Below are 26,922 nucleotides of genomic sequence, written 5' to 3'. Positions count from 1 at the left end.
TCAGTGCAACTTGAACCTGGTCATTTATTTGAGTGAGGTTGGGAGTGGGGGAAACCAGTTTGAATGAAAAGAAGTTCATTGCTTTCGAGAACAAAGAAAATCAACAGGAATTTTAAAGGTCATCAATCAGAAAATGAACAGTAACTCTTAAGACTCCTTCTCAATTAGCCAAAACAAGCTAAAGATAAATGTCAAAAAATATCTTTCTGCCTAAATATTTATCTACCAATATATCCCACTGTACCAGTAGGCTTTTGATTGAAAGAAGAAAAAACATCAAACTAACCTTCAAACATTTTATAAGAGGTACCTTCATCTAGAAGTGACAAAAATAAATTAGCTTCCCCCAATGACATTATTTAATCTCTAAAGCATAAAAAGCTATATAATATCATATACAAATTAACCAGTGTTCTTACAAAAGTAAAGCAGTTTTGGACTAATGACATTACACTGTATTTCTGGTGAATTATGAGGCACAAGAATATATGTATTAATTAGGCATTTTCCATCTAATCAGTCTCTATGGTTATAACTTAATTCTTGGCAATATGTAACTGGTGTGTATTTTGGTACATAAGTCACGAATTGTAGAGAACAAGAAGCAGTGTAGTATAGTAACAAGGTTTGTATTGGACAAACGACTGCATTGCTGAACACATTTCTTTTATGAACTTTGTGATTTGTTTTGCAGATGGTCACTTGTGGTAGATCCTGCAAAGATAAAAGGAGAAAAAAAATCAGTATAATTTGCTATTATGGTTTGAATATGAACTGTCTACAGGCTCATGTGCTGAAGGATCGAGTCTACTTTGAGAGGTACTAGAAAGGAGGCCGAGCTTAAGCTAGAGGAGCAGGACACTATCCCAGTAGCTACACCGGGCCCTGGCCTGCCTTGCTCCTGGTCTCCGTGATGCGCTCTGCCTCACCAGAGGCCCATGGGATAGTCTACTCACATGCACTGAAAACTCAGACTGTGATCCCCTCCCTGCAATCCTCTTAGGCTGTTTCCTCAGGTTTTATCAAAGAAAAACTATGACAAATTCTGAAATTAACTACCCAATTTGAAACTCTTCCCCTGGCATGGGTAATAAACAAGTATAAAAACTTTATTTTTATTTTTGTTGTTCGAGATAGGGTTTCTCTGTGTAGTTTTGGTGCCTGTCCTGGATCTCACAGAAATCCACCTGGCTCTACCTCCCGAGTGCTGGAATTGAAGGTGTGCACCACCACTGCCACCTTGCGCAAATATAAAAACTAAACAGCTCAGTAAAGGTGTGTTTCATGTAGGCTAAATGAGACTGATCTGGAAGAATCTAAACATACCATTGAATATTATAAAAGTAGGAATATATGTGGAGGCAGGACAAATAGGCTTCAGAACGGACACTGGTGTGTAATCATAGGAAGAAAGTTAAGTTTTATAGCTCCAACTAACTACCTGATACTAAAAAATTCACGTAACCTGATAATTATAAACTAGTAACTTCAGAGTCTACACAGTTCTCTCTTTATGGGAACAAATAAACAGAGGGACAAAGAAAAAAGGAAGAAGAGGGAAAAGAAGAATGGAGGGAAGATGAAGGCAGCTGCCCACGTTTAAAAAGGAGTACCTTTTACAGAACATGGAGGCTCTAACGGTTGGTTAAGAAGTGTTAAGAGCCAAAGAGGAGAAGGGAAGAACCTTGTCTCACTGAGCCTTACTACAGAGTTTTCCCCATCCTTGTGTACTTCTACGATGCCATAAAGTTACACTCCCATGTGAGGGTACTTTAGTTACTACTTCAGAAAACTCAGGAACCAACACAAAACTTTATATTCTGGTATACTTACCTGGGAAAATAACCTACATATATAACCTATGAAGTTTAATGTCTTCTAAGCAGAGATAAACAAAAGAGCAGTTAATTCTCAAGAGCCATTAGACAGGTTAGTGCAGCCCTCAACCCTCATCAGAGAAGCCTCCTTATGTAGGAGAGAGTGCTTAATACAGAGACTCACAACTGTCCAAGTACAGAGAGCAAGTGACCACGGAGTGCTCAGCCCTAAAAGGGACATCTTGTTGCCTCAAGGCTCAGGGAACACAGAAGACTGGCCAGAACTAAAAGCTGGGGAGGACTGCTGTGAATAGTCTCTTCTGGACTTGACAGGGCCAACAGACTCAGGCACTCGAGCGGCTGTGGATGTCTGCACAATATCAAGCCAGTCAACATTCCAGTGTGGATGGAGGAGGGTCACAAGACCCCCTACCCCAACAGAGGAGTTACTGGCCGTTGATGGCTGCTGGAGGAGTCAGTTTTCTTCAGAGATGTGGGATCTCACACGTTGTCCATGTTCCAAGAGATGACCCTACACTTATGCACACGTAGGCAGCACTAACTGGGTTCAGTGGGTTGAGAGGACATTAAGTTGGGAGGGGATGTGGCTGGAGGTAGTCCGGGAGGAGTTAGAAGACTTGGGGAGCTGATGTGACCAAAATACATATAAAATTCTCATAGAATAAATTAAAAATGTTTCTGAAGAAAAAAAAAAAGCTATGGAGAGAGGGGGAAGGAGGGAGAGGGAGAGAGGGAAAGGGAGAGAGAGAGAGAGAGAGAGAGAGAGAGAGAGAGAGAGAGAGATTGACTTGTCTTTACTGTGTTGAGTTGGGTAGAGAATTTCAGCAGCAAATGAGTATTCCTAACTTGTTACCACACACTGAGAGCTGACAGCAAAAGTTAATGTCTGAATGAAGCTGATGAGAAGTTACCAGAGTACTTGATGGACTGGGCAGGAAACAAAGACTTCATGGCAATTAGGAAACATCATATGTTTGTAAATGCTCTACCACTGAAGTACACCCCAGCCCCTATTATTTGCTCAATTAAAAATAGATAATAGAAAAATTTAAGTTACTAGGATAAAGTTTGTTCAAGTTAAACACTGCAATCCTGACACTATAACGAGACAATGACTTACCATCTCTTATCACAGAATTACTCCTATTTTGACACTATAACGAGACAATGACTTACCATCTCTTATCACAGAATTACTCCTATTTTGACACAAAAACTCACCAGCTTCTCAGTACGAAGAAAAGGAAGTGAATACACACAACATCTTCAGTAATGGGGTAGAAGAGTCACTGCACTTTTGAGACCAGCCACGCTCTAGAATCCAGGCTGGTCTGAACCCTCAGCGATAATCCTGGAGCCAACGTCAGTGCTGGATTACACATGTGCACTACCGTACCTGGCTCTCCTTTGTCCACAGAATAAGAGCTGATGAGAACTAGGGCCTGGGGACACTTCAGTGGTAGATATACACAAGACCCTGGGTTTGATCGTATACCTCAAAGACAAATGAAATAAAATATATTTCCTACGACTGCTACTGCTAGGCTGCAGAAAGCAGTCTAAGACTTAAGAAAAAGAGAGAAAAAAGGAAAAGTTGGATGTGATGGTGGACACCTGGACCCAGTGCTTGGGCCAAGGGAGGTGGAGTGAAGTTCTTGTGGGCTTCACAGCGCTTGGCTCTATCTCAATTTAAACTTAAGGGGAAACAAAAGGAAATTTAAAAAACTAGTCAGTGTCGTAAATCACCACCAACACTGCAAAGATGACACGCTTTTATACCTGGAGGAATGTCCAGACAGCCTTTTCTATCAAAACTAGTCAGTGTCGTAAATCACCACCAACACTGCAAAGATGACACGCTTTTATACCTGGAGGAATGTCAAAACAACCTTTTCTATCAAAACAGGCTTCTGAGCAAGACATGGGGGTTAATGTTTGTCAGCCAGGACTCGGGACTGAGACAGGAAGACTGCTGTGATTTCAAGGCCAGCCTGTGTCACAGGACAAGACCATCTCACCCAAAGCAAAACTCCAAAACCCACATAAAATACCCATAAACAGCACTCAACAGAAAACAAAACAAAACAAAAACTGCTTTCTTTAAATGAGTTCTAAAAGTGTGTGTGAGGCTCTGGATTCAATTTTTAACACCATAAAACAAAACAACAAAAACAGGTAAGAAGTTTTAAGCTTTAATTGAGATTTTCTTGTTAAACTAAACATGACTTCATACAGTCAAGCAAAATATCCTTACTTAAAGCCAAGTAAATAAGAAAAAAATATAATATATGGTTTTATCAAATTAATTTTATGCATAAAATTCATTTTGAAATTGGTCCAAGGATTGAAACTGTAGAAACACTGACACTATAAAGTAAATCAGCAAAATGTTCTGAAGAATTTTCCAGAAGTTTCGACAAATGAAGCCCACTCACTATCTTAGGCCCAGAGAAGCACAGTTCCAGTGAGAGTGACACGTTTAAGGCATCTGACCTTGATTTGGCTCTTCAATAGTCATGCTGTCTCCATCCGCAGTCTCTGACATTTCTTCATCTTCGTCCTCATCATCATGCAGGTCTTTTGAAATTAACTGTCTAGCTAATTTAATATTCAGTCCTTCGTTGTAGTGAAGCTTCCTTTTCATTTCAAACTGTCGTTTCTTTTCTAGAAAAGATTTGAAAGTGCACTGTGAGCTTAGAAGGTCTCGACTTTGGGACTGGTCCAGGCCTGTTGTGTCAATGGGTCTTATTGCAAGACCCAATATAACTTAAGTCATATTCACTTAAATTGTGTGCTCAAATGGCAGAGTCAGGTGGTCTGTACTAAGAGTATACAACCCACAAAATCTAAAATATTTACTTCATGATTCAAGTATACACCTCAATTGATGAATAGGAATGGAAAAGTCATTAGAAATTCTGTGAAGAAAATTTAAAGACATAAGAAAACTCTGTAGCAATAGATGAATGGGAGGCAAAAGGTAAACTATAATCCTAAGTACAAAGAATGCACAAACCCCCAGGTTTCTCTATTCAGCCCAGGATGCCCTACATCTCCTAATTCTTCTGCCTCCCAAATGCTATTATTATAGGCCTGCACCAGGGCTGGAGAGACAGCAGCACATCTGGTCCACATGGCAAAGGGAGTTGTCCTCTGCCCTCCACTTGAGCAAGCACACACTTGAGCACAGAACAAACAAAATGTGTAAACAAACCAATACAAACAAAATAGGCACACATCACACCTGATTATGACTTCTACTTTCACTAAGAAAAAAATCCTTTTATAAATCCTTATCTGTTTAAAAAACTCCTATGACTTTAGAAACATAATTAGTAGCAATTCAACACAACTGCCACATTTTACTAACAGAATTTTACTGAACTGTTCATGAAGAAAAAAAGAAATAAGAAGATTTGAACTAAAGCACCCATATAAAAAGTCAAACATCTTATAGCAGGCACATGCATAAATTTACACTGAAACACAAATATAAAAAATAGCTAAAGGGGCTGGAGAGATGGCTCCATGGTTAGAAGCATTTGCTCTCTCTTACAGAGACAGGTTCAGTCCCCAGCACCCACCATGTGCGCTCACACCATCAGTAACTTCACAGTTCCAGGGGAGCTAGTGCCCTCTCCTGGCCTCTTTGGGCACCAGACACACATGTAGTACACATATAAAATGTAGGCAAATAATCATACATGTAAAAGTAACTTTAAAATGAATTAATAAAGCTGTTAATGAAAAGACTTAAAATTCCATCATCCTTGCTTTAACAATTTTAATCTCAAAATGGCACAGCTATCACCAGAATAAGAATATTCAAAATTCTTATAATCCAATTCCTCCAAGTGTTATTACCAAGATCTTGTCACATCATTACTTCTTTTTCTCTACTTATAAAATACTTCTGAGCCAGTTGGTGGTGGCACACACCTTTAATCCCAGGACTCGGGAGGCAGAGGCAGACAGATCTGAGTTCAAGGCTAGTTTGATCTACAGAGTGAATAGTTTCAGGACAGCCAGGGCTACACAAAGAAACTCTATCTCAAAAACAACAAGAACAACAACAACAAAAAACCCCAACCCCCCCCAAAAAAAAACCCAAAACCAACAAACCATTTTTTTTTCCCCGTTTTTTTTCGAGACAGGGTTTCTCTGTGTAGCTTTGCACCTTTCCTGGAACTCACTTGGTAGTCCAGGCTGGCCTCGAACTCACAGAGATCCGACTGGCTCTGCCTCCCAAGTGCTGGGATTAAAGGCGTGTGCCACCACCACCCCGGCAACGAACCACTTTTGAGATGGGGGTCATCTCCCCACATTGCTCAGATTGATCTGGAAACCGTAGGCCCATTGGTCCTATCTCAGCTTTCTTAGTAGCTAGGTATGCAGGCATTTACCAGAGCAGTTAGACATCTTTAACTATCCAGATGATATGAAGACAAAGCTAATATTCACCCACACCTTTACTCATCAAAGTAATACATACTCAGAAATTTTAAAAGAAAATTACCTCCAATTTTCTCATTCAAAAATGGAAGACAGAGGTGGCAAGGTTCCTTGCCCAGTACTCATTAATCTAATCCTCAGACCACAATAAAACAAAGCAAGACAGCCAGAGATTACTAACATTTTTTAGCTAGACTTTTTTTTAAAATATATTTTTGCAAAAATGAATCACATTTAAAGTAAGTTTGTTTCTGCACTTCCTATGTTGTTAACACGATCATATATCCAAGTTTATCCAGGACAGACTCAGTGATCATTTCAACTTTGCAAAAAATTTAGTTTCGCCGGGCGGTGGTGGCGCACGCCTTTAATCCCAGCATTCGGGAGGCAGAGCCAGGCGGATCTCTGTGAGTTCGAGGCCAGCCTGGGCTACCAAGTGAGTTCCAGGAAAGGCGCAAAGCTACACAGAGAAACCCTGTCTCGAAAAACAAAACAAAACAAAACAAAAAATTTAGTTTCAAGGTAGTGAGATATAATTATCTACTCTGAGCCAAAGGTTTCTGATTTCTATCTTGTCAACTTTTTTATGATATAATTTATATACAGTTTTTGTGTATTCTATTATTATTTTTTCAATATAAATCTGTTTTACAAATGCATATTACTCTTTATAAGACACAAAATATTTAAAAAGATGAAATACATAGTATAAGTTATAATGATCATCAAACATTAAAGGCAAGTAATTGTTGTGATATTTTTATTTTTGTAATTTTATGTACATATATACTAAGTAGGCCCTGGTAATACGTTTAAATGCCTGAAACAGTTCTCAGACCATCCAGAGAATATGAGTAGCCTACTTTTTCATATTCACACTAAAAATAAAATTATCCTCCCCCACCTCTGTAGTACTGGGGATTGACTTCTGGGCTCAAGTATATCAGGCAAACAGTCTTAACAGTGAGTGACCAGGAAGAGAACGTTTCATAATGGTATTTTGCTTGGTCTGTTTTTTTTGAGACAAAGTCTCACATTATGTGGCCCTGGCAGGCCTAGAATTCTATCTGGACCAGCATGGCCTTGAACTTATAGTGATCAGTCTGCTTTTGCCTCCCAAGTGTTGGGGATTATCCCTAGTACTGTGAATTAAAGGTTCACCACCACTCTCAGCTTCCATAATGCTTATATATTTAATTCCTAGGTTGTTATTCCTAGGCGAATATTGTAGTATTTTTATTTGTGAACTATATAAAGTCAAAGAATTTTGTTATTCTAAGTTATATAATTTAAAAATCTGTACAGAGGATGGAGAGATATCTTGGTTTTTAGCATTTACTATTCTTGCAGAGCCCACACGGTGGCTCAAACTGTCTGTAATCCATTTCCAGTGGATCTAATGCCTTCTATATGGTGCACATATATAAATATAGGCAAAGCATATAAAAAACAAACAAAGGCCTCTGTAAAATAGGAACTGAGAAGTCACGTGAATAGGTAAACTGTTCACCAGAGAAGCAGGAATCTGATCCCCAGCACCCAAGTAAACTAGGCATGGTGTTGCACATTCATAACCCTACTTCTAGGCGGCTATGATAGGCAGAATCTGGTCATATGGCTCGGCCTAATTAGTGAGTCCCAGTCCCAGTAAGAAATCCTCTCAAAAAATAAGGTGGGTATCTCCTGAAGAGTGACAATCTCCCCAGACACCCATATGCACACACAATCTATAAAATCTCATTTCACAGAAAGTAACATAAGTGGTCTCAATCCTTTTTTTTTCTTCTTTATTTGACAGGCTGGCCTCAAATACATGAGGAAGCAAAGATGACCTTGAGCTTCTGATACTCTTTCCTCTACCTCTCTAGAGCTGGGCATTACAGGCCTGTGCCACCACGGCCAGTTTATGCAGTACTGGGGACTGAATCCCTTAATTCTCATTTGATTATTAATATTAGTTTTGCAATTCTATAAGGCAAAGCAATACAATACAAAAAATAAAAGCACATTTAGGTCTTATGAACTATATGAACTCAACAAGGCTATTATTGTTTTTATATCTACTTTTATGACTATCTTGTGTATTTCACTTTATTAAGAGTTATTATTGCCGGGTGGTGGTGGCGCACACCTTTAATCCCAGCACTCGGGAGGCAGAGCCAGGCGGATCTCTGTGAGTTCGAGGCCAGCCTGGGCTACCAAGTGAGTTCCAGGAAAGGCGCAAAGCTACACAGAGAAACCCTGTCTTGAAAAATCAAAAAAAAAAAAAAAAAAAAAAAAAAAAAAAAAAAAAAAAAAATCACTAACAGCTTAAAGTTTGTTTGTTTGAGATGGGCAAGGGGGGGGGGGGGGTGTCTCACTAAATTTCCCAAGTTGGTCCTGAACTTGAGGGCTCAATAGATCATCATGCCCTAGCCTCTTGAGTTTCTAGTACCATAGGCATATACTGCCAAACACAGAACTAAAAAAAAAAATCTTTTTTTAATATTTCCCAATTTAGGAAATAAGAACTAGAGGCTCTGGGAAATTAGGCAACTTAAAGTATCAGACTTGGAGCATAAAATTGTATTTCTCAGAATCCACAGCTAATAATCTGAATTACTGTGTTATATATTAGATTTATTTATCTTAAGAATATCTGGGCTAGCCAAGTGTAGTGGAGCACTTTGATCCCATCACTCAGGAGGCAGAGGCAGGCAGATCTCTGTGAGTTTGAGGCCAGCCTGGTCTAAAGAATGAGTTCCAGGACAGCCAGCGCTATCTAGTGAGATCCTGCCTTAAAAACAAAACAAAACAACAACAACAAAAATAAAAAAGAATATCTGGGCTGGTTAAACGGCTCAGCAGGTGAAGGTGCTTGCTGCCAAGCCTAATGACCTGAATTCAAGCCCCAGATCCCACATGATGGAGAACTGATTCCTATTAGCTGTCTTCTGACATTCCCATGTGCTGGCTCAAGTGCCCACACATACACATAAATAGCAAATATATGTGTAAAAAGTAGAGTTTACTGTCTGCTATAAGCCCAGTACTGGAGAGGCCCAGGCAGAGGATTACTGTAAGTTCAAGGCCAGACTATGCTAATGTGTAAGACCTTGTCTCAAAAAACAAACAAAAAGATCTATAAATTCAAAATATTTTTCAGACATGTAATTATTTAAAGTGAAAAACATCTATAATTTAGTAATTCTACCAGTAGGAAATCACTTAATAAAATTATATTAATAGGTCAAATGGTACCCCCTGCAGGTTGACTCAGGGAATTACAAACTGATGGATAATTACTCTAAATGAGACTGATAATGTAGGTTAATAGAACCCCCACCCTTAATAGATAAAAGTTTTGGGAGAATAATATGGAAAAACCTAAAAATTTTTATTTGAAATCTCTTCAAGGGCCCATGGTGCTATTTATTGTCAGATTCGCGTTAATGCTGATAATGGGCTTGGGCTGAGTGAGAGTCCGCCAAACAGGCTTCACTAGTGCTACCCAAGGGCTCTACCACCGAACTACAGCCCCAGCTTTTGATTATTTTCTTTTCAAAGAGAATAGGACACACAGGGCGATGGTGGCACACTAAACCAGCCTGGTCTACAGAGTGAGTTCCAGGATAGTCAGGGTGAAAAATCCTGTCTTGACCCCCTCCAACTCCCCAAAAAAGAGAGAATGGGACAACTATGTATAAGTTGTTCCTCAGTACCTGAAGGATTGGATCCTGGACACTAAGGACATCAGAATCCATGGATGTTCAAATGCTTCCTGTACAATGGTGTAATATTTGCATACAACCTTCACACATACTTTCTATGTTCAGTCATTTCTAGGTTAAATGCTATGTAAATAGTTGCTGTGCTATATTGTCAGGGAATAATGACAAGAAAGACATGTCTATCCTTGTTCAATATGGGCTCATTTTTCTTCTCTCAAATGTTTCTGAATCATCGTTGGTTAAATCTGCAGGTGTTGAACCTGCAGGCACCAATGGCCAACTGGGTATTTTATATTATTTTAAATATTTATATTTTAGCTGGGTGTTGGTGGCACACACCTTTAATCCCAGTTACTAGGCAGGAGGATCTCTGAGTCTGAGGCCAGCCTGGTCTACAGAGTGAGTTCCAGGACAGCCAGAGCTATACAGAGAAAAACTGTCTTGAAAAACTAAAAAGATTTATTTTTTAAATTGGGTTTGTGTGCCCAAGGATGGAGTTAACAGCAGTTGTAACCCATGTGACATGAGTGCTGGGATCTGAACTCGGGTCCCCTGGAAAAGCAGTACACACTCTTAACACTGAGCCATCTCTCCAGCCCAATTTTATCTTGAAAAGATGATACATTCATATGGCTCAAAAAGTATAAAAAAACAGCAAGATAAAACATATTCTTATCTGACCAGTGTTGCATGCAAACAAAAATACACAAAGGCATGTTCTTTCTGGAGCACAAGAACCTCTTCCATCCTGCAATGAGGGCTTCTCAAGCTTTTCTTCTAAGATATCACTACTATGTGCTTCACGAGACCTATACAGATTTTCATTCTATAGTTTATCATCTTGGTTTTCTGCATCAATTTCACTGTCTTTTTTTTTTTTTTTTTTAAATCTTCTTGCCTTTATCTCTCTAGTATTGTGATTACAGACAACATAGTTTATTGGACGCCGGGGCTCACACTCAGGACTCCGTGCACACTAGTTAAGCACTCTCCCAACTGAACTATATCCCCAGCCCTGCATTACTATCTTAAAACAGAAAAGGCATAAACAACAAGGCAATCAACCTATCCACCTGAAGATCATTCAAATACTCAATGACGCTAAAAGCATTAGTTTCATAAGTAGTTAATAAATACCTTCTTTTTATCGGGCACTAAAAAAATACAAAGAAAGGAATATTTGCAAGTATTTGAAAAATTGTAGTATTTCTTCCAACTTCTTCTAATCAGGGGGGAAAACTATTATATGAAAAACTCACATATGTAGAATCTGAATTACAGATTCTTTTTCTATTGCTTTCTATTCCCTGTCCACCACTTCCCAAATATGAAAGTAATCTTCCAATCTTTCAAACAGGTTTATTTTAACAAAACTTATTAGCATTGCTGAGCAGTGGTGGCACACACCCTTAATCCCAGCACTCAGGAGGCAGAGGCAGGTGGATCTCTGTGAATTCGAGGCCAGCCTACAGGTCTACAGAGTTCCAGGACAGTCAAGGCTACACTGAGAAACCCTGTCTCAAAAAACAAAATAAATAAATAAATAAATAAATAAATAAATAAATAAATAAATAAATAAATAAACAAACACAATTATTAGCACCATGCTGAAGGCATAACCTACCTCGCTCTTCAGGGGAGAGGTCATTATCCTCCTCTCCACTGCTATCTTGTTCCCGAGCCCGATACTTTGGCTCCGAGCCTTCAGCAGCAGCTAATCTACACAATATTTATGAAGAGAAGAAATGAGTAACTGTGACGTACTTGTACTATTTAAACGTCTCATTCAACTTGAGTCATAAAAATAACCCAAAATAATCAACAAATATTCTAGCTGTAAGTGATGAAGAAAACAAGAGAATGTAGGATGGATGTAGAGACCAGTAAGCAACAAGGACAGCAGAGTGGCTGTTAGAAATCAGTGCACAACAGGAACTTATTTTTGCCTTTCTCACATCTTTACCATGTGGGTGTCAGGGTGTTTAAAAACATCACCACAAGAGAAAAACAGATGGAAGTATCCCCAGGTTCAGGCATTCTAACCTTGCCACCTCCTGCTTAGATTGATATTAATTAAGAAACAAGAATGTAATAATTGCTATACAAATCTAGTTAGGGGCCAGGAATCTTACTCAGCAAGTATTTAACACTTAGCCCTGGGTTCAACTGTCAATAAACCCCCAAACATAGGTAAGCGTAGCCTTTCATTTACAAATATACAAGCAGGACACAGCAAATGTCTTTGACTTAGCACAATTAAAACTCCCTCTAAAGGAAATGCTTTAGTACTTACTTCTTAGCTAAGATATCTGGAGTCATAACTTCGTTGCCTTCCGAATCACTAAAGGCATCTTCATCATCACCTATCATACTAGGATGACAAGCATTTTCTATTAATAAGCACATTATTAAAACTGATACATGAAATAAAATTGTATAGCTAGAAAACCAAGATTGAAAACACAATTTTATTATTTAATTAAAATAACAACTTATTTAGAAGTTTGTTGTCATCTTTGAAATTTACCTTTAAAATAGTTTCTACTCAATACATGTAGTTAGACATAGCACTGGGCTGGGACTATAACTCAGTGGTAGTCTTTGCCAGACATGTATAAGGGCCCTAGTTCAATTCTCAGGAATAAAAGATGATAAAGTAAGCTTAACAAGAAAAGAACAAAGCAACCATAAAATACTGAAAACTCAAAATTATCGGGGGGAGGGGGGGACCTAAAAAAAAGGTCAATTTTTCTATCCAATGAGGCAGATGGACAAATAATGCAAAATAACCCACTTGTTGGTTTTAATATTTTGAGACGGAACATTCTTGCTGTGTAGCCCAGCTGGTCTTAAATTTGTGATTACTGGAATTACAATTAGGCACTGAAAATGCTGAGCTCGTTTTAGAATTTGTGTTTATATCTCACCATTAAGGAAGAAATGGTCTACACAGACATAAGACTAGGAAAAATAAACAGATCCTGTTGGTGGTTAATTCTGACTGCCTACTTCACTGGATTAAGAAATGCATAGAAACAGAGCCAAGTGGCCTCTCCTTTGTGGAAAGGCTCCCAAAGAGCTTCCAGAGCAGGATGCAGGATTTATCCCTCTTGTACAGTGTGACAGAATCAAGAGTGCCCAGTGCACACAAGCTTCTACTCTGAGATTTTTAGTGGGCTCATCTGTAGCTTGTTCCTATCCCTTCAACTGTCTCACTGAATAGCTGATATACGAACGAATCTATGGGAGAAAAACAAAACAAAACAAAATGCCCAGGGGATGGCATTATTAGAAATTTGTGCAAGGCAGGAGGTAGGACCTAGTTGAGGAAAAAGGTCACTGGATTTCATTGTTCTTTTTTTTAAAGAAAGAACATGAAGTTGGTGAGTCGGGAAGTGGGAGAAATTAAGGAGGGAAAAGAATATGATCGAAATACATCACATGGAATTCCCAAAAAACGAAGTAACATTTTTAAAATTCTCTACCACACATTCCCTCTGTGATGATGTTCTGGCCAGAGTGTATGGGGTCAAGCAACCATGGACAGACACTATGACCCTTTGAAACTACGAATCAAGAGAAATGGAAATCCTTCCTCTTAAGTTTTTTTTCTACCAGGTACTTGGTCACAGCAAAGAGAAAGCAAACTTATACAGACCCTAAAGACCTAATTAATAAAAACCTGCTGGTTTATATATTTATCCAAGGAAACATAAAATAAACCCATGAACATTTAGGATTTAAGTAGAGTAGGATAAAGAAATATACTTTGTTGACTTATAGCAATGTTCAACAGAAAATTCTAGGTTACAAATGAATTGTGCGTATTTCTAAGATAAAAAACAATCTCATGGAAGTTATGGTAACACTGAGTGCTGAACTGATAAAGCTAACTAAGCACTCTATGTATACACAAGCCTGTTAGTGACCAAGCTACCTTTCTGCAGCTCGACACTAAGGATATATGGGGGGAGGGAAAACAAAATGAAATGCAACATCAAATGTCTACCATTCACATTTATTACATTTTAAATGTTATCAGGAAACAGGAAACAAAAACAAAAAAACAAAAAACTCCCCCATCTCCACCCCCCAGTCATGTCTGATCTGAGTTTAGGACAACTATCCTCTATTAACAGAAGTGAGGGGTGGCTACCAGCTTGACTGAGAAGGAAGAAAATCCCAACTTTGGAGTCTGGTTTGATAAAGGGTTTGAGATATAAATTAAAGTATACCCTGTAATTAAGAGGAAAAGGGGCACAAACTTCCACATACTCCTTTCCTCCAATCTCACTACTATTTAGTTTTATTATCTGTATCTTCTGTTTCACTGTTTCTTTCTGTCACAGACTTTTAACATTTTTATGTGTATTCGTACTGTTTTTGTTAGCATCACACTATCTCCCTAAGTTCTGTTAATTTAAAAGATAACATTTTTTTTTTTTTGATGTAACTCTTATCTGACATTCACAAAGCCCTGAGTTTAATCACATGGTAACATATAAACTGGGCATAGTCCTGTAATTCTACTACTATGGATGTAGGCAAGAGGATTAGAAAATCAAAATCTTCCTCGGCTACATAGCAAGTTCAAAGCTAGCCTAGGTTACATGAAACTCTATCAATAGTTAGAATAAAAGCACACAACTTAGAGAGATTTATGTGGTTTTACTTTGATAAAATATCTTATTCCTGGAAATCTTAATTTTACAATACAGATTAAGCCATAATCTTAATTAAGTGTCCTATTTATTTAGAATCTGTATTGTCTCATAATGCTTATTATTACAATTATTTTTGTCTCGTTTTGGGTATTGCTATATAATATCATTTTACAATTGTAGTTTAAAATTCTAACTGGACCTGGTGGTTCACCCCCTGTAATCTCAGCATTCAAGAGGCTGATGCAGGAGGACTACTCTGACTTCAAGGCCAGCTTGAGATATATGGTAAATTCCAGGCCAGCCTGAAATACAATATATGATCATATCTCAAAATAAATACAAAATAAAAATTCTGAGACTTATACCAAACTATCTGTCTTCCATGTAGTTTTCCCCTTTTTGCAAAGAAAACCTCTGATTTCTACTTGGGGAGCAAAAAAACCTCAAGTCTCATCTTCCTTTCAAAGAGGACAAACTTTGGAGCTGGAGATGGGTCAGCAGTCAAAAGCATTTGCTGCTCACCAGGACCTGAGATTAAGTCTCAGTACTCATATCAAGTTGCTCACACCACCTCTACTCCAGCTCCAGGTCCACATAAATAACAGAAATGAAAAGAGAACACAAAACTCACTAATGTGTGTGTGTTAGCAGCTAACCACCGTCCAGGTGCAATAATATTCACTACTACAACAGTGTGCAGTTACACATTATTAACAGGTAGACCATTAGCTAGCACTCTGGCAACAACTAAAACAGATTTACAGTTTCTGTTGTTTAGAAATTGTACCAAGGCAAACGGAAACAAGCCACGGAAAGAAAGGATGTCTATGTCACATTACTTGTGGTAAGGAGTGTTTGGCTCATCTATTTTCATCAAACCATAGTCTTTGTCAGCTGGGTGATATGTTGCCAGGATGTTCATTTCATCCCACTTCTGGGACTTTTTACTGAAATTAAAAAGGAAAAAAAGCATTTAGTGTCCATATTAAAAATAAAGTTTCATAATTTCTATCAGGCACTCCAAATACTATTATACTATGGCATACTTAGTCTTTAACTGGCCTATAGAAATAAAAAGTAACAACTGAAACAAAAGCCTCCTCACTGTCCTATCTTTGTAGTTAAGTGCTTATACACATACACCACACATATATACACATGAGTGTATGTGTGTTTGGATACAAGGTCTCATTATGTAGGAGTGGCTAACCTGGAACTTGCTATGTATAGCAGTTTGGCCTCACAGACAACTCACAGAGAGCTGTCTGCCTCTGCTGGAATAAGAGACTTATGACACTATACCCTGCTATAAAAAATTTTTCTTTTTTTCTTTCTTTCTTTTTTTTTTTTTTTTTTTTTTTTGTTTTCAAGACAGGGTTTCTCTGTGTAGCTTTGGAGCCTGTCCTGGATCTTGCTCTGTAGACCAGGCTGGCCTCAAACTCACAGAGATCTACCTGCCTCTACCCTCCAAGTGCAGGGATTAAAGGCATGCACCACTACTGCCTGGCTAAAATTTTTAACAAATAAAGAAAACCTCCAAGGGCATGCATGCAGTACACATACATGGAAGCAAACACACACAGAAAATAAAAACAATGTTTATGATTTTAAAATCTAAAATCTTTGGTTGAGAATTCTAAAACAAGATAGTAGAGAATGAGTTTAGAAAGGAAGTGTCAATTGTGTTCGTGCTCAGTTTCATCCACTCTTGTCCTATAAGAGGACTCAATTTTCAAAAATATTTGGCTGGAGCTGAGTATCTGGCACACGCATTTAATCTCAGCACTCAGGAGGCAGAGGCAGGAGGATCTTCTGAGTTTGAGGCCAGCCTGGTCTACAGAGTGATTTCCAGGACAGCCAGAGCTACACAGAGAAACCCTGTCTTGAAAACAACAACAACAACAAAAAGAACTGTATTATTATTACTGTGTGCATATGTAATGGGGGGCAAAGTGAGGGGTCAGAGGACAAGCTGAAGAAGTCAGTCCTCTCCTTCCATCTTTTATGTGGGCTTAAGGGAGGAAACTTGGGAAACTCGGGCTGTCAGGGTTGCATGGCAACTGCTTTCACTCTGAGCCATCTCCAGTTCAAGAATAAATACTTTTGAAGCAATTACATTGGCTTTCTACTTCTAGGTAAATCTGCATTTCCAGAAATTTTATTTTGCTAAATAGAACTACCATCTACAAATTTCTGTTTAGAAATCATTAAATATTATTTGCTTAGGAAGCAAATAATCCAGTCGGTTCATGGACACATTCCAAGGAAGCTCACAGTGAAAAGAAACATACTTTTAAAGAATTAAGACAGAGTTGTGGAATATTACTTTAACTATGTACAGGTGTGTTAAATTTGTTTATGCTGTATTTGATAATTATGTAAAGATGTGTTGCATTTGTTTCACCTTGCCTGCCTAAGGCACCTCATCGGTCTAATAAAAAGCTGTACAGCCAATAACTAGGCAGTAGAGGGATAGGCAGGGCTGGTGGACAGAGAGAATAAGTAGGAAGAGGAATCTAGGCTCAGTTGAGAGAGAGAGAAGAAGGGAGAAAGAGAGATGCCCTGGGCCAGTCAGCCAGTCTCAGAGGAAGCAGGAAAAAAGTAGGACATACAGAAGGAAAGGTAAAAAACCCTGAGGCAAAATGCAGATGAAGAGAAACAGGTTAAATTAAGTTAAAAGAGCTAGTGGGACAAGCATAAGATAAGGCTGAGCACTCATAATTGATAATAAGTCTCCGTGTCTTATTTGGGAGGTGGTTGGCAGTCCAACAAAGCCCGCTACACAGAGGGACTGGAGAGATGACTTTCTGCTCTTCCAGAGGGCCCAGGTTCTATTCCTAGCATGGTAGCTCAGTTCTAACTCCAGTTTCAGGGGATCCAACCCCCTCTTCTGACCTCCAAAGACATCAGGCATACACATGGCACAGATAAACACTCAGGCAAAACACCCATACACTTGAAAAACAAAAATAAATCTAAAATAAATTTAATTAAAAAGATTTAAGACAGAAAAACAATTGAGTAGCTCCTTATTACTAATAATGAAAAATAATTGATTTACACTTGAAGAGCAAGCTCAAGGGATCCATTCCGCCTCCACCTCAACACCATGAAAATAGACACATACTACTCTGTCCTTTTCATGGGAGCTGTCCTGGAACTAGCTCTGTGGACCAGGCTGGCCTCAAACTCACAAGATCCGCCTGCTTCTGACTCCTGAGCGCTGGAATCAAAGGCCTGCGTGATTACTGCCGGTATGTACAGTACTTTCTTAAGCTCTAAGTTTACATTTAAAACAATTTTCTGGATGTGAATTATGATTAAATATATTTAAAAAGTATTTTTACAAAACATTAACAATCTAGCTGGGTGCTTTCTAATCTCAAAACAAAACAAGGTATTCCTAAATGACGTTAACAATGCTGCACTAAATATAACGTCATCTTACATGGGTAGAAAGAGAAAGGAGGAGGCAAGGAAATGGTTCAGTAGGTAAAACACTAGCCCTCATGAGCCTAGCTACCTGAATTCAATGCTGGAACTATGTAAAAAGAGACAGTGGCAGGTATCTGTAATCCCAGCATTACGTTAAGACAAGAGATGTAGACAGGAGAATCTCCTAAACGAACCTGTAGAAGCAAGAGCAACTGACTCTGCACTTCAAAAAGGTGGAAGGCAAGAATGAACTCCTGTAAACTGTGATATTTGCACATGCATGCTCAAGCGTGGGTATGCATTCTCTCTCTCTCTCACACACACACACAAATACTCTCACACATTTTTTAAAAGAAGATGCAATTTAGATGGATATTTGGCGTTTAAAGGGTGTATCTAATCTGAGGGAAGAGATACCAACACCCTGTAAATTTGTTTTGTATGATGATATAAAGAAAAATATAGAATACAAGAGGAAATTATATTTCTTAAATTTTAGAATAAAATTAGTAAGTATAATCTCAGTACCCTAAGCCATTAATAATTTGGATTTTTGCATTTTCTTGCCATTCTATATATTAAATAATATATAAATACAAGTTGGTATAATATATATTTAAAAACACATATATACTAATATATAAACTATATATATTGTGTTATAATAAGCTAATTTTTTTGCCTTTAATAACTGAGTAATATTTGATGTAAGCTAGCTGTTAGGTACTTAGATGTAATCTAACACTTTCTTATTTAAAACAGACAAAAACATATATTTTCATACATTCTACTTGCTGATGATTTTAGGATAATTTGCTAAAATAGTCTTTTTCTCTTTAGATGGGTTCTTTTTGTTTGTTTGTTTGTTTTGTTTTTGTTTTTGTAGACAGGGTTTCTCTGAATAGCTTTGGAGCCTGTCCTGGATGTTGCTCTGTAGACCAGGCTGGCCTCAAACTCATAGAGATCCGCCTGGCTCTGCCTTCCAGTGCCGGGATTAAAGGCGTGTGCTACCACCGCCCGCTCTTACATGGGTTCTTACTGTGCTATGCACATTAGTCTTAAACTGACAGATTCAAGTGACCCTCCTATGTCAGCCTTCTAAATAGTCACAATTCTAGGTATTTGGCATCTAAAAAAGTTTAAAAAAATTTTTTTTTTTTTAAGATCACTTATGTCAGGTGGTGGCAGCATATGCCTTTAATCCCAGCACTTGGGAGGGTGTGGCAGGTAGACCTGAGTTCAAGGCCAGCCTGGTCTACAAAGAGAGTTCCAGGAGAGCCAGAGCTACACAGAGAAACCCTGTCTCAAAACAAAACAACCCCCCCCCAAAAAAACAAAACCAACCAACAAATAAAAAAAACCGACCATTTATAATGTCACCAATCATTACCAAAACATTTCTAAGACTGGGTATTTGTACTTTTCTAACTTTACTGAGTATAAAGTAGTGTTTAGACAGGCAGTGATGGAGCACCCCTTTAATCCCAGCACTCTGGAGGCAGAGCCAGGCGGATCTCTGTGAGTTTGAGGCCAGCCTGGTCTACAGAATGAGATCCAGGACAGGCACCAAAACTACACTGAAAAACCCTGTCTCGAAAAACCAAAAAAAAAAAAAGGTAGTGTTTAAAAGCTGTTTTGTACTTATCTCTTATTATCTAACGACAAATGCTTACTTTACTTGTATGAATTGTTTACATCCTTTGTACAGCAACTCCAAGTTCTTCAGATTAACAAAAGCACATTACACATGAAAGTTGAATTTACCTGACCTACAATTATAATAAATCTGAATCCCAACTTTTTCTTGTCTGTCTCCATTTATCATGTTCTATTGTAAATGGAATTGAAAGTCTTATATATTTAAAGCTGTACTCATCTTCATTTCCTCAGTACAAAATTAGGAGAAAAAAAATCTTTAGAAATGCTCAAATTCAAATCCAAGAAAGCCTATCTTGAAATTAAAGTGGGGGGGACGCACTAAAATTAAGACTGTAAAACAAGCTCAAAATTGCTAAGAATTCTTAGGTAGAAAACAAATGAAGAGAAGAAACTGTCAATAGAGACATGGGCATGGAAATCAGCATTACTAAGGTTTCAGTGGAATTAATGTTAGTGGCAGACTATAAAAACCCAAGGAGCAAATCTGGATTCAGTTAAAATATCATCCTCAACTATAGGACACTTTCTGTCAGAAATTCCAGATAAAAACCAGGGTACCAGGACATGGCAGATCTGCTGTGGTAGCTAAACTTGCTGGTTTCCGTGCCCTTGGGTGACCAGTTGGCAGACTGTTGAAATCTTACCCTGTAACAGCCATTTCTTTCCTTTGTTAGTTCAAATGTTGCCATCTCAAAGGCCTCCCAGAAATACTTGTTGTTTCTGCTTGATTGTTTGATACTTTTGGCTCTGCTCAGAGTGGCAAGCCAGGTTTTGCTTCAAAGTGTTAAACTTTAATTTCAAATTTTAATAAACAGGTTTTTATTTGTTTGATTTTGCTGGTGGTGTTTTTAGAAAAGATTCAAGATTTCGAAGCCTGATATCACAACTGAAATTATACTAGGACTTAACAATAAAGCAAGCAGAAGCAAACAAAAGGCAACTTTTAGGAAACAACCTTTTAATTTTAAGCTTTGACTTTAACACTCCACATACTTGAATAGACAGAAAGACAATGTCAGGACATAATTGTATCTTAAATTATAGCAATGGAATTCCAGTACCTTGGGGAATAGGGGGTTCACATAGCCTAGACTGGCCTTGAATGGATATGTAGCTAAGGATGACCCTGAACTCTCATTCCTCATACCCCCCCACCAAGTACTGAGATTATGTGTATGGGTCATTATCCCTCCCTCAAGCACAATTTTGAAAAGTTGAATTTACCAGATCTACAATAGAGTCTGGATTGAGCTGGCTAGCAAACTCTGAAGCAGACTATGTAAAAGAACCCAAAAGGCATGAAAAATCAGATTCTACATTTCTATAACAAGACAGGACTAAAGTCCTGGTCAGTATTTTAACTAATTTAAGATTTATACTAATGTACAGATAAAATGTGTAATTCATTGATAGCCAGAACTAATAAAATCAATGAATAGTAGCAGACAGGATTCAGATTAGGCAAAACTACAGTTTCTCCCTAAGACAGGATATAGTAACATTTAACACACTTTTAATAACTATGAACAAACATTCTCACTCATATCTGAAAAATATACCTTACAATGAATAGCATCTTATAATCACAGTTAGGGACTTTTTTCTTTTCCTGGTGAGAGTTTCTTGGACTCAGTGGGGCAATGTTTTCAATGAACTGCATATACATTTGCTCTAGATGTTAGGTTAGGCCTTTGTGCATACATTGGAAGTATCCTGAAAACAACCATGGGAACTCCACAGTCAGAGGAGAAGACAGCGGCTTTCAAAACAGTTGAGCAGTGTGGTGCCATGTTGCAATGTGCTTGTACTTAACTTGCCTAAATACGTGGAACTGTAGAGTGTATCCATTTTTAATTAACTAATACTTGACAAATGTCACCACTTACAGGAAATAAGTTATTGATTCAATTAGAACTAGAAAATAAAAACACCTGTCAGATATGTTGATGTGTACCTGTTATCCTATATCTCTGGGGGTTAAGGCAGGAGAACTGCAATTCCAAGGGTAGCCTGGGGTTTATATAGTGAGATCTTATTTTAAAAACAATGCAATAAATCATTTAAAAACAAACAAATTTCCAAATAATGATTTGATCAGTCTTGAAAAGAACTGAATAAAAACAATCAAAATACTAAAGACTATTTTAAAAGTTGAATTTACCAAATTTCTGAAATCCCAACGTAAAATTTACAAACCTCACTTTACTTATACATTGTCCTTTTAACAAAACTTTGTAGCTGTTGAGTACGGGTGGTGTGTGTGTGTGTGTGTGAAGGTCAGAAGACAAGCAGGGTGTCAGTCCTGGCCTTCCTTGTTTGAGATGGCACCCTTTTTTCCCAGAGTACGCCAGGCTGGCTGAAACTCAAGCTTCTAGGGACCCCAGGGTTCTCCTTCCTCTGCTTCCCATCTCCCTACATAAGCACTGGGCTTACAAATGAGCATGCTCTCCTGTCTGCTCTTACATGGGTGCTGGGGATTCAAAGTCGGGTCCTCACACTGGCACAGCAAATGCTTTACCCACTAAGCCATCTTCCTCAACCCCTATATTCATTTTAAGAATTATAATAGTATGCATGTGAGTATGAATTATGCTCTCAGTAATTAACTGCTATATAAAATAATATCCTTCAGTAACTAGGGGCAGGTGAGAGGGATACTGATGAAGCGATTGCATTTTACATGATACAAGCATGTCAAAAGGCAGGCTTCCCTCTTACTTGCAGGCTCTCTAATTGGGAATTTCCTTACTGGAACCCATCTATATATAATCTGAACAATACTGAAGGTGGTTTCCTGGATGCTCACAGACATAGGCAGAGTAGGAAAAACTTGAATTGTCCACAGAACATGTTGCCAGCTGTGGCCAAATATGGAAAGGCTCTGCTTGCTGCTGTCAGCTCTCATTCTGTGTTATTTGTTTTTTCTAATTACTAACATACATTCCTCAACTCCCTGTACAAAAGGATGGGTTTCACTGACCTTTGGATACATGTATATCACATGCTTTGCTCATACTTCATACAAGTGTGTATCTTCTTTTCCCTTCTCTTTCCATGTTGGGGCTCAAACCTAGAGTCTTGCATATGTGAGGCACACTCTACCACTGAGCTACATCCTAGCCACAAGTATGCATTTTTGGTCTACCTAGTACTATGAACTTGACTATTTCTGCTGGTGAGTGGCTCCCGAATGTGAAGTTTTGCCCAGTGTCCCTAAGTGCAACAAGGCCATGCTGTCACTTACAATGGATAAACTTCATCTGGGCATGAGTGCTACTGGCCATGAATTCAAAGCTAATAAACACTATATATTAAATAAGGTGTCTTTAGGTAGAAACACATAAAACAAGGTTAAGTAATGATCAGATAATGACAATTTATGACCAGAGGCTTGAGAGAACATAACCCCTTATTTTCCTTAGGATCAAAGACTCAATGCTTGCAACAATGCTTAGCATCTGTGGGACAATTAAAATTACTAGAGTAACAGCAATCAACTTAGATCTCTGGCTGTTTCCACATTAATATGATGGCTATCTGTGTTATACACTGCTCTAACATTTCCAGTTAGACTGATATGCGACCTTTATGTTTCTGGATTCTAAGTATATCACAATTGCAAGAGCCACTTGTTTTAATTCTTTTTAAATATCAGACTGGGGGTATTGATTTTAACTAAATTAAGCATAAACATAAAAAGTTTGTTTCAAATTATAATATTATTTCTGTTAAGAGACTCTATTAATATTGCTTGCATGAATTATGACAATAACACAGTTCTATAATTTGTTTTTTTTGCTTTACAATCTTCCAACAGTGATTATTAAAAGGCTTATCTTTTACCAGCTGGAACCATATACCATAAACTTCAATGAATTCGAGTTTGATAGCTCTTGCTGAAGATATGGTTACAACTACAGTCAAGGCAATCAACTAGCTTATAAAATCCTTTTTAAGTGAACCTGCCTTGCCAGGAACTCTTTCAGAAGAAGCAATTTATCTAATGGAATCAGTCTCATTTAGTGGAATGGGGGGAGAGGGGGATCTGAATGCAAATCCCGGGCAACCATGGGAGTCAGGGGAGGCTAACCTATAGCACGGTGCTCTAGATTACAGTACATCACATTTAAGAATGCATGGAAGTCAAGTGGGCAGAAAAAAAAGACACTTGGTAGTTGGAAAAAAGCTCACCTGGATAACATGAAAGTCAAGGAGAACCCCATTCCTCTTGCTTAATATTCAAGCTGTGGCTATTTTTAAACACCTTGATCTTCTTGCTATTGTTATGTTTCGGGCATTCTTTTTCTCCAATAACCTACAACCACTGTCAAATCCTGTTAAAGCAGCTTACTCCAAGCAGAGGTTGGGAGTTGCACGTGAAAGAAAACTAAGAGTCAAACCAAAAGAATGGAGGTGGGGGTGTTGCCGGGCAAGGCAGAGGCCCTTTCTAGTTTCTGCAGGCCACAATCCTAAACTGAACTTCCTAAAATCTGTTCCCAGCTACTCACTCTTAAGATTCTAAATTAGATCCTTATTACAGGAATGCCCTAGTTCTAATAGACTTAAGATTTCATCAGCATCCTCATTTTAGGATGCTACTACTACAAATTTCAGTAACTTTCCTAAAGCTTTATTTCCGAATGCAAGAGTTCTTACTCACATTTTTAGTAACTCATACATACTATCCAAGTCCCCTTACCGCCTGACCCAGAGGTATAGTTATACCTAGACACTGTACTGTAACAGTATTTTCATTGAGCACTGAAGCCTGGGTAGTTTCCTCTGTAGCCAAAACACCTTTTTTCAGGCTGGTATATTGTTCCATTATACAATGTACCATAATTAATAATTCACCAGTTCTCACTAATGGACCTTGGGTGGTTTCCAGGTATTTACTATTACACACAATGCTTTCCGTCAACATCCTAAGTTGCTTCTCTCTGAAACAGTTCAGAGTTTAGATACGCCGGACTGGACTCAAAACTAGAAAGCACCAAAACTCTAACTTCAGGTACAAAAATACTTCGCAGTAATAACTTTCCATTAAATCTACATCAGTGACTTTTAAATTTTTGGTTTCACTTAGTGCGGAGATGATAAACCAGGAACTGGGAAGTCGAATGCGAGAAGATGCTTAGTGGGGTTTGTGTTTATGGTTTTTTAAAAAATTTTGTTTTGATCTCATTAGCCTCACTAGACTGAAAGTTAAGGGTCAAGAAAGTAACTCCTCTGCCGCAGAATTTTAGCTCCCCTGGGCTTAGGGTACCGAATCATAAAAAGCTTAACAGCTAACGCTTTGAAACTTCAATTTGCTTCTTTAGTGTCCCCAGGGGCACAAAGTTCAAAAGCCAGGTTTACAACGTGCCCATGTACTTAACAAATAAAAACACGACAAACGCCACCTCTGCCGACCGAGCCTCTGCCGGCTCCGGCCTCTCCCCCCCGCCCCGACCCCGCGGCCGGAGGGGCAGGGCCGAGGCCGGCTCCCGTCCGCCGCCCGTCCGCCGGCCTCCCGGCTCTCACCTCAGCTCCTCTTCGACGGTCCGGCGGGGCTGTTCGGCCGAGGCCACCACCGGGGAAGCCGCAGAGGTCTTGTTCTTCAGGATTCCCTTGATGGGCCGGTGCGAGGCCGTCGAGGCCGCCATTGCCGGTCGCTCCGGCTGTTGGCTCAGGGTCGCTGCTGGCGTGGGGTCCTGGAGGAGAAGGGGTGGGCGCTGCAGAGACCCTCCAGGCGGCCGCGGAGCCCAGGCCGGGCTAAAGCAGCCGCCACCCGCTGTCGCGGAAACCACTACCGGGCGTCACCGTCACGACACAATGACCGCAACGCCACAGCCGACGCCGCGCGGCGGGCGGCCCTCAGCCGCCGGCACAGCAGACCGCGGCCCGCGGACGAGGCCGGACGAGTGCCCCAGCGCGGGAGCGACGCGGACGCCCAAGCCGAGCTCGGCCGGCCCTCTCGCGATATCTAGAGCGGGGCGGGGCGAGAACAAAGCCAGCCCTCCGGCCCCGCCCCTTCTCGCCCCGCCCCGCCCCGCCCCGCCCCGCCGCTCTGTGCTCGCCGGGCTTGGTTGCCAGCGCACAGCGAGTGTGTAAATCTTCAGCAAAGCGTCCCACTGGCTGCTGCACAGATTTGCAGGGCGGTCAGGCACTCTCTCCCATCGCCATCGCCTTATGAGGCCTTGTTGCTATTTCTGTTTTATACCAGAAAACTGAGACTCAACGGTGACTCACTCCCCAAAGATAAGAGTCGTTAGCTGACTGTGAACGATGTAGCTTCCATTTATGTTTAACCTTTGTAATACTTTCTTTTCTTTCTTTTTTTTTCTTTTCTTTTAATGAGACAGGGTCTTTCTATGTAGACCAGGCAGGTCTCGAACCTATAGAGATCCACCTGCCTCTGTCTCTGTCTCCAGAGTGCTAAAGACCTGTGCCACCACACCCAGTCCTTCATAATAATTCAACTCCGTATTATAAAATCATGGAATATCAGTATTGGAATGGCCCTCAGAGACCTATTATGAAACCACAGAATAGTCACTTTTAAGGCATCATAGAACGCCTACATTGGAATGACCTGACCCCTCTCTACCGTTGGAGAAGCTGTGGACAGAGAGAAGAAATAAACACTGCCGCTTCCACACAGCCTGTCTGTAGGACATGAAGAACACAAGAAAGGTAATGGAAGCCTGGAGTGCTGCCTCTACAAGACAAGGAGCAACAGGGTGCCAGAAGTCAGAGGAGCCATTTGCCCCGGATTCAAACTCTCAGTGCCCTCAGAGAGACCCCAGTCTCCTGCACTTAGTTTGAGAATTCAGGCCCCCAGTACACAGCTGTTACTAAAAGCTTCTCAGTGTGACACATTGTCCCACCTCCTCCACTCTCCACCTCCATCACCATCCAGCTGTTTTTCACTCTACTCTCTGCTGATCAGACCTTGACCTGTGACAGGCCAGAGCAGACCCAGGCGCATGGAAGTGCCACCTCATCAGGTTCACCCCACCCCATGGGACCTTCAGAGACTACGAGGTGTCTTGTAGGGACTTTGTCACGGGGATGCCCATACCATGACATGGTTATCCAGCCACTGGAGAAGCCAGAACTCCCTCCCTGCCCCCAACTCTGACTCAGGAAGCCTAGACAGAGGGGATTCCTGAAACTTCTGTC

The 26,922-nt window shown here is 39.6% G+C and overlaps 1 protein-coding gene across 2 annotated transcripts; it reads right to left on the bottom strand.

Annotated features, from left to right (window-relative positions):
* Positions 1–26,922, bottom strand: Ppp1r2 (protein phosphatase 1 regulatory inhibitor subunit 2). 2 transcript variants are annotated; one of them, XM_059277866.1, is made up of 7 exons: positions 26,822–26,922; positions 25,282–25,451; positions 15,504–15,611; positions 12,294–12,371; positions 11,625–11,719; positions 4,332–4,502; positions 1–714 (listed from the first exon to the last, which is right to left on the bottom strand). In XM_059277866.1, the coding sequence occupies exons 1-7, from the start codon at positions 26,822–26,824 to the stop codon at positions 668–670; spliced, it is 672 nt and encodes a 223-aa protein (XP_059133849.1). In that variant the 5' UTR covers positions 26,825–26,922; the 3' UTR covers positions 1–667. The 2 variants fall into 2 exon arrangements, with proteins under 2 accessions (XP_059133849.1, XP_059133851.1); XM_059277868.1 differs by lacking the exon at positions 26,822–26,922 and having other exon boundaries at positions 25,282–25,679.

Source organism: Peromyscus eremicus, chromosome 12 (assembly GCF_949786415.1).
Source record: "Peromyscus eremicus chromosome 12, PerEre_H2_v1, whole genome shotgun sequence".
NCBI classification, from domain to species: Eukaryota; Metazoa; Chordata; class Mammalia; order Rodentia; family Cricetidae; genus Peromyscus; species Peromyscus eremicus.
The sequence above is the reverse complement of the archived record's forward strand: the minus strand, read 5'-3'. Positions and strand labels throughout refer to the sequence as shown.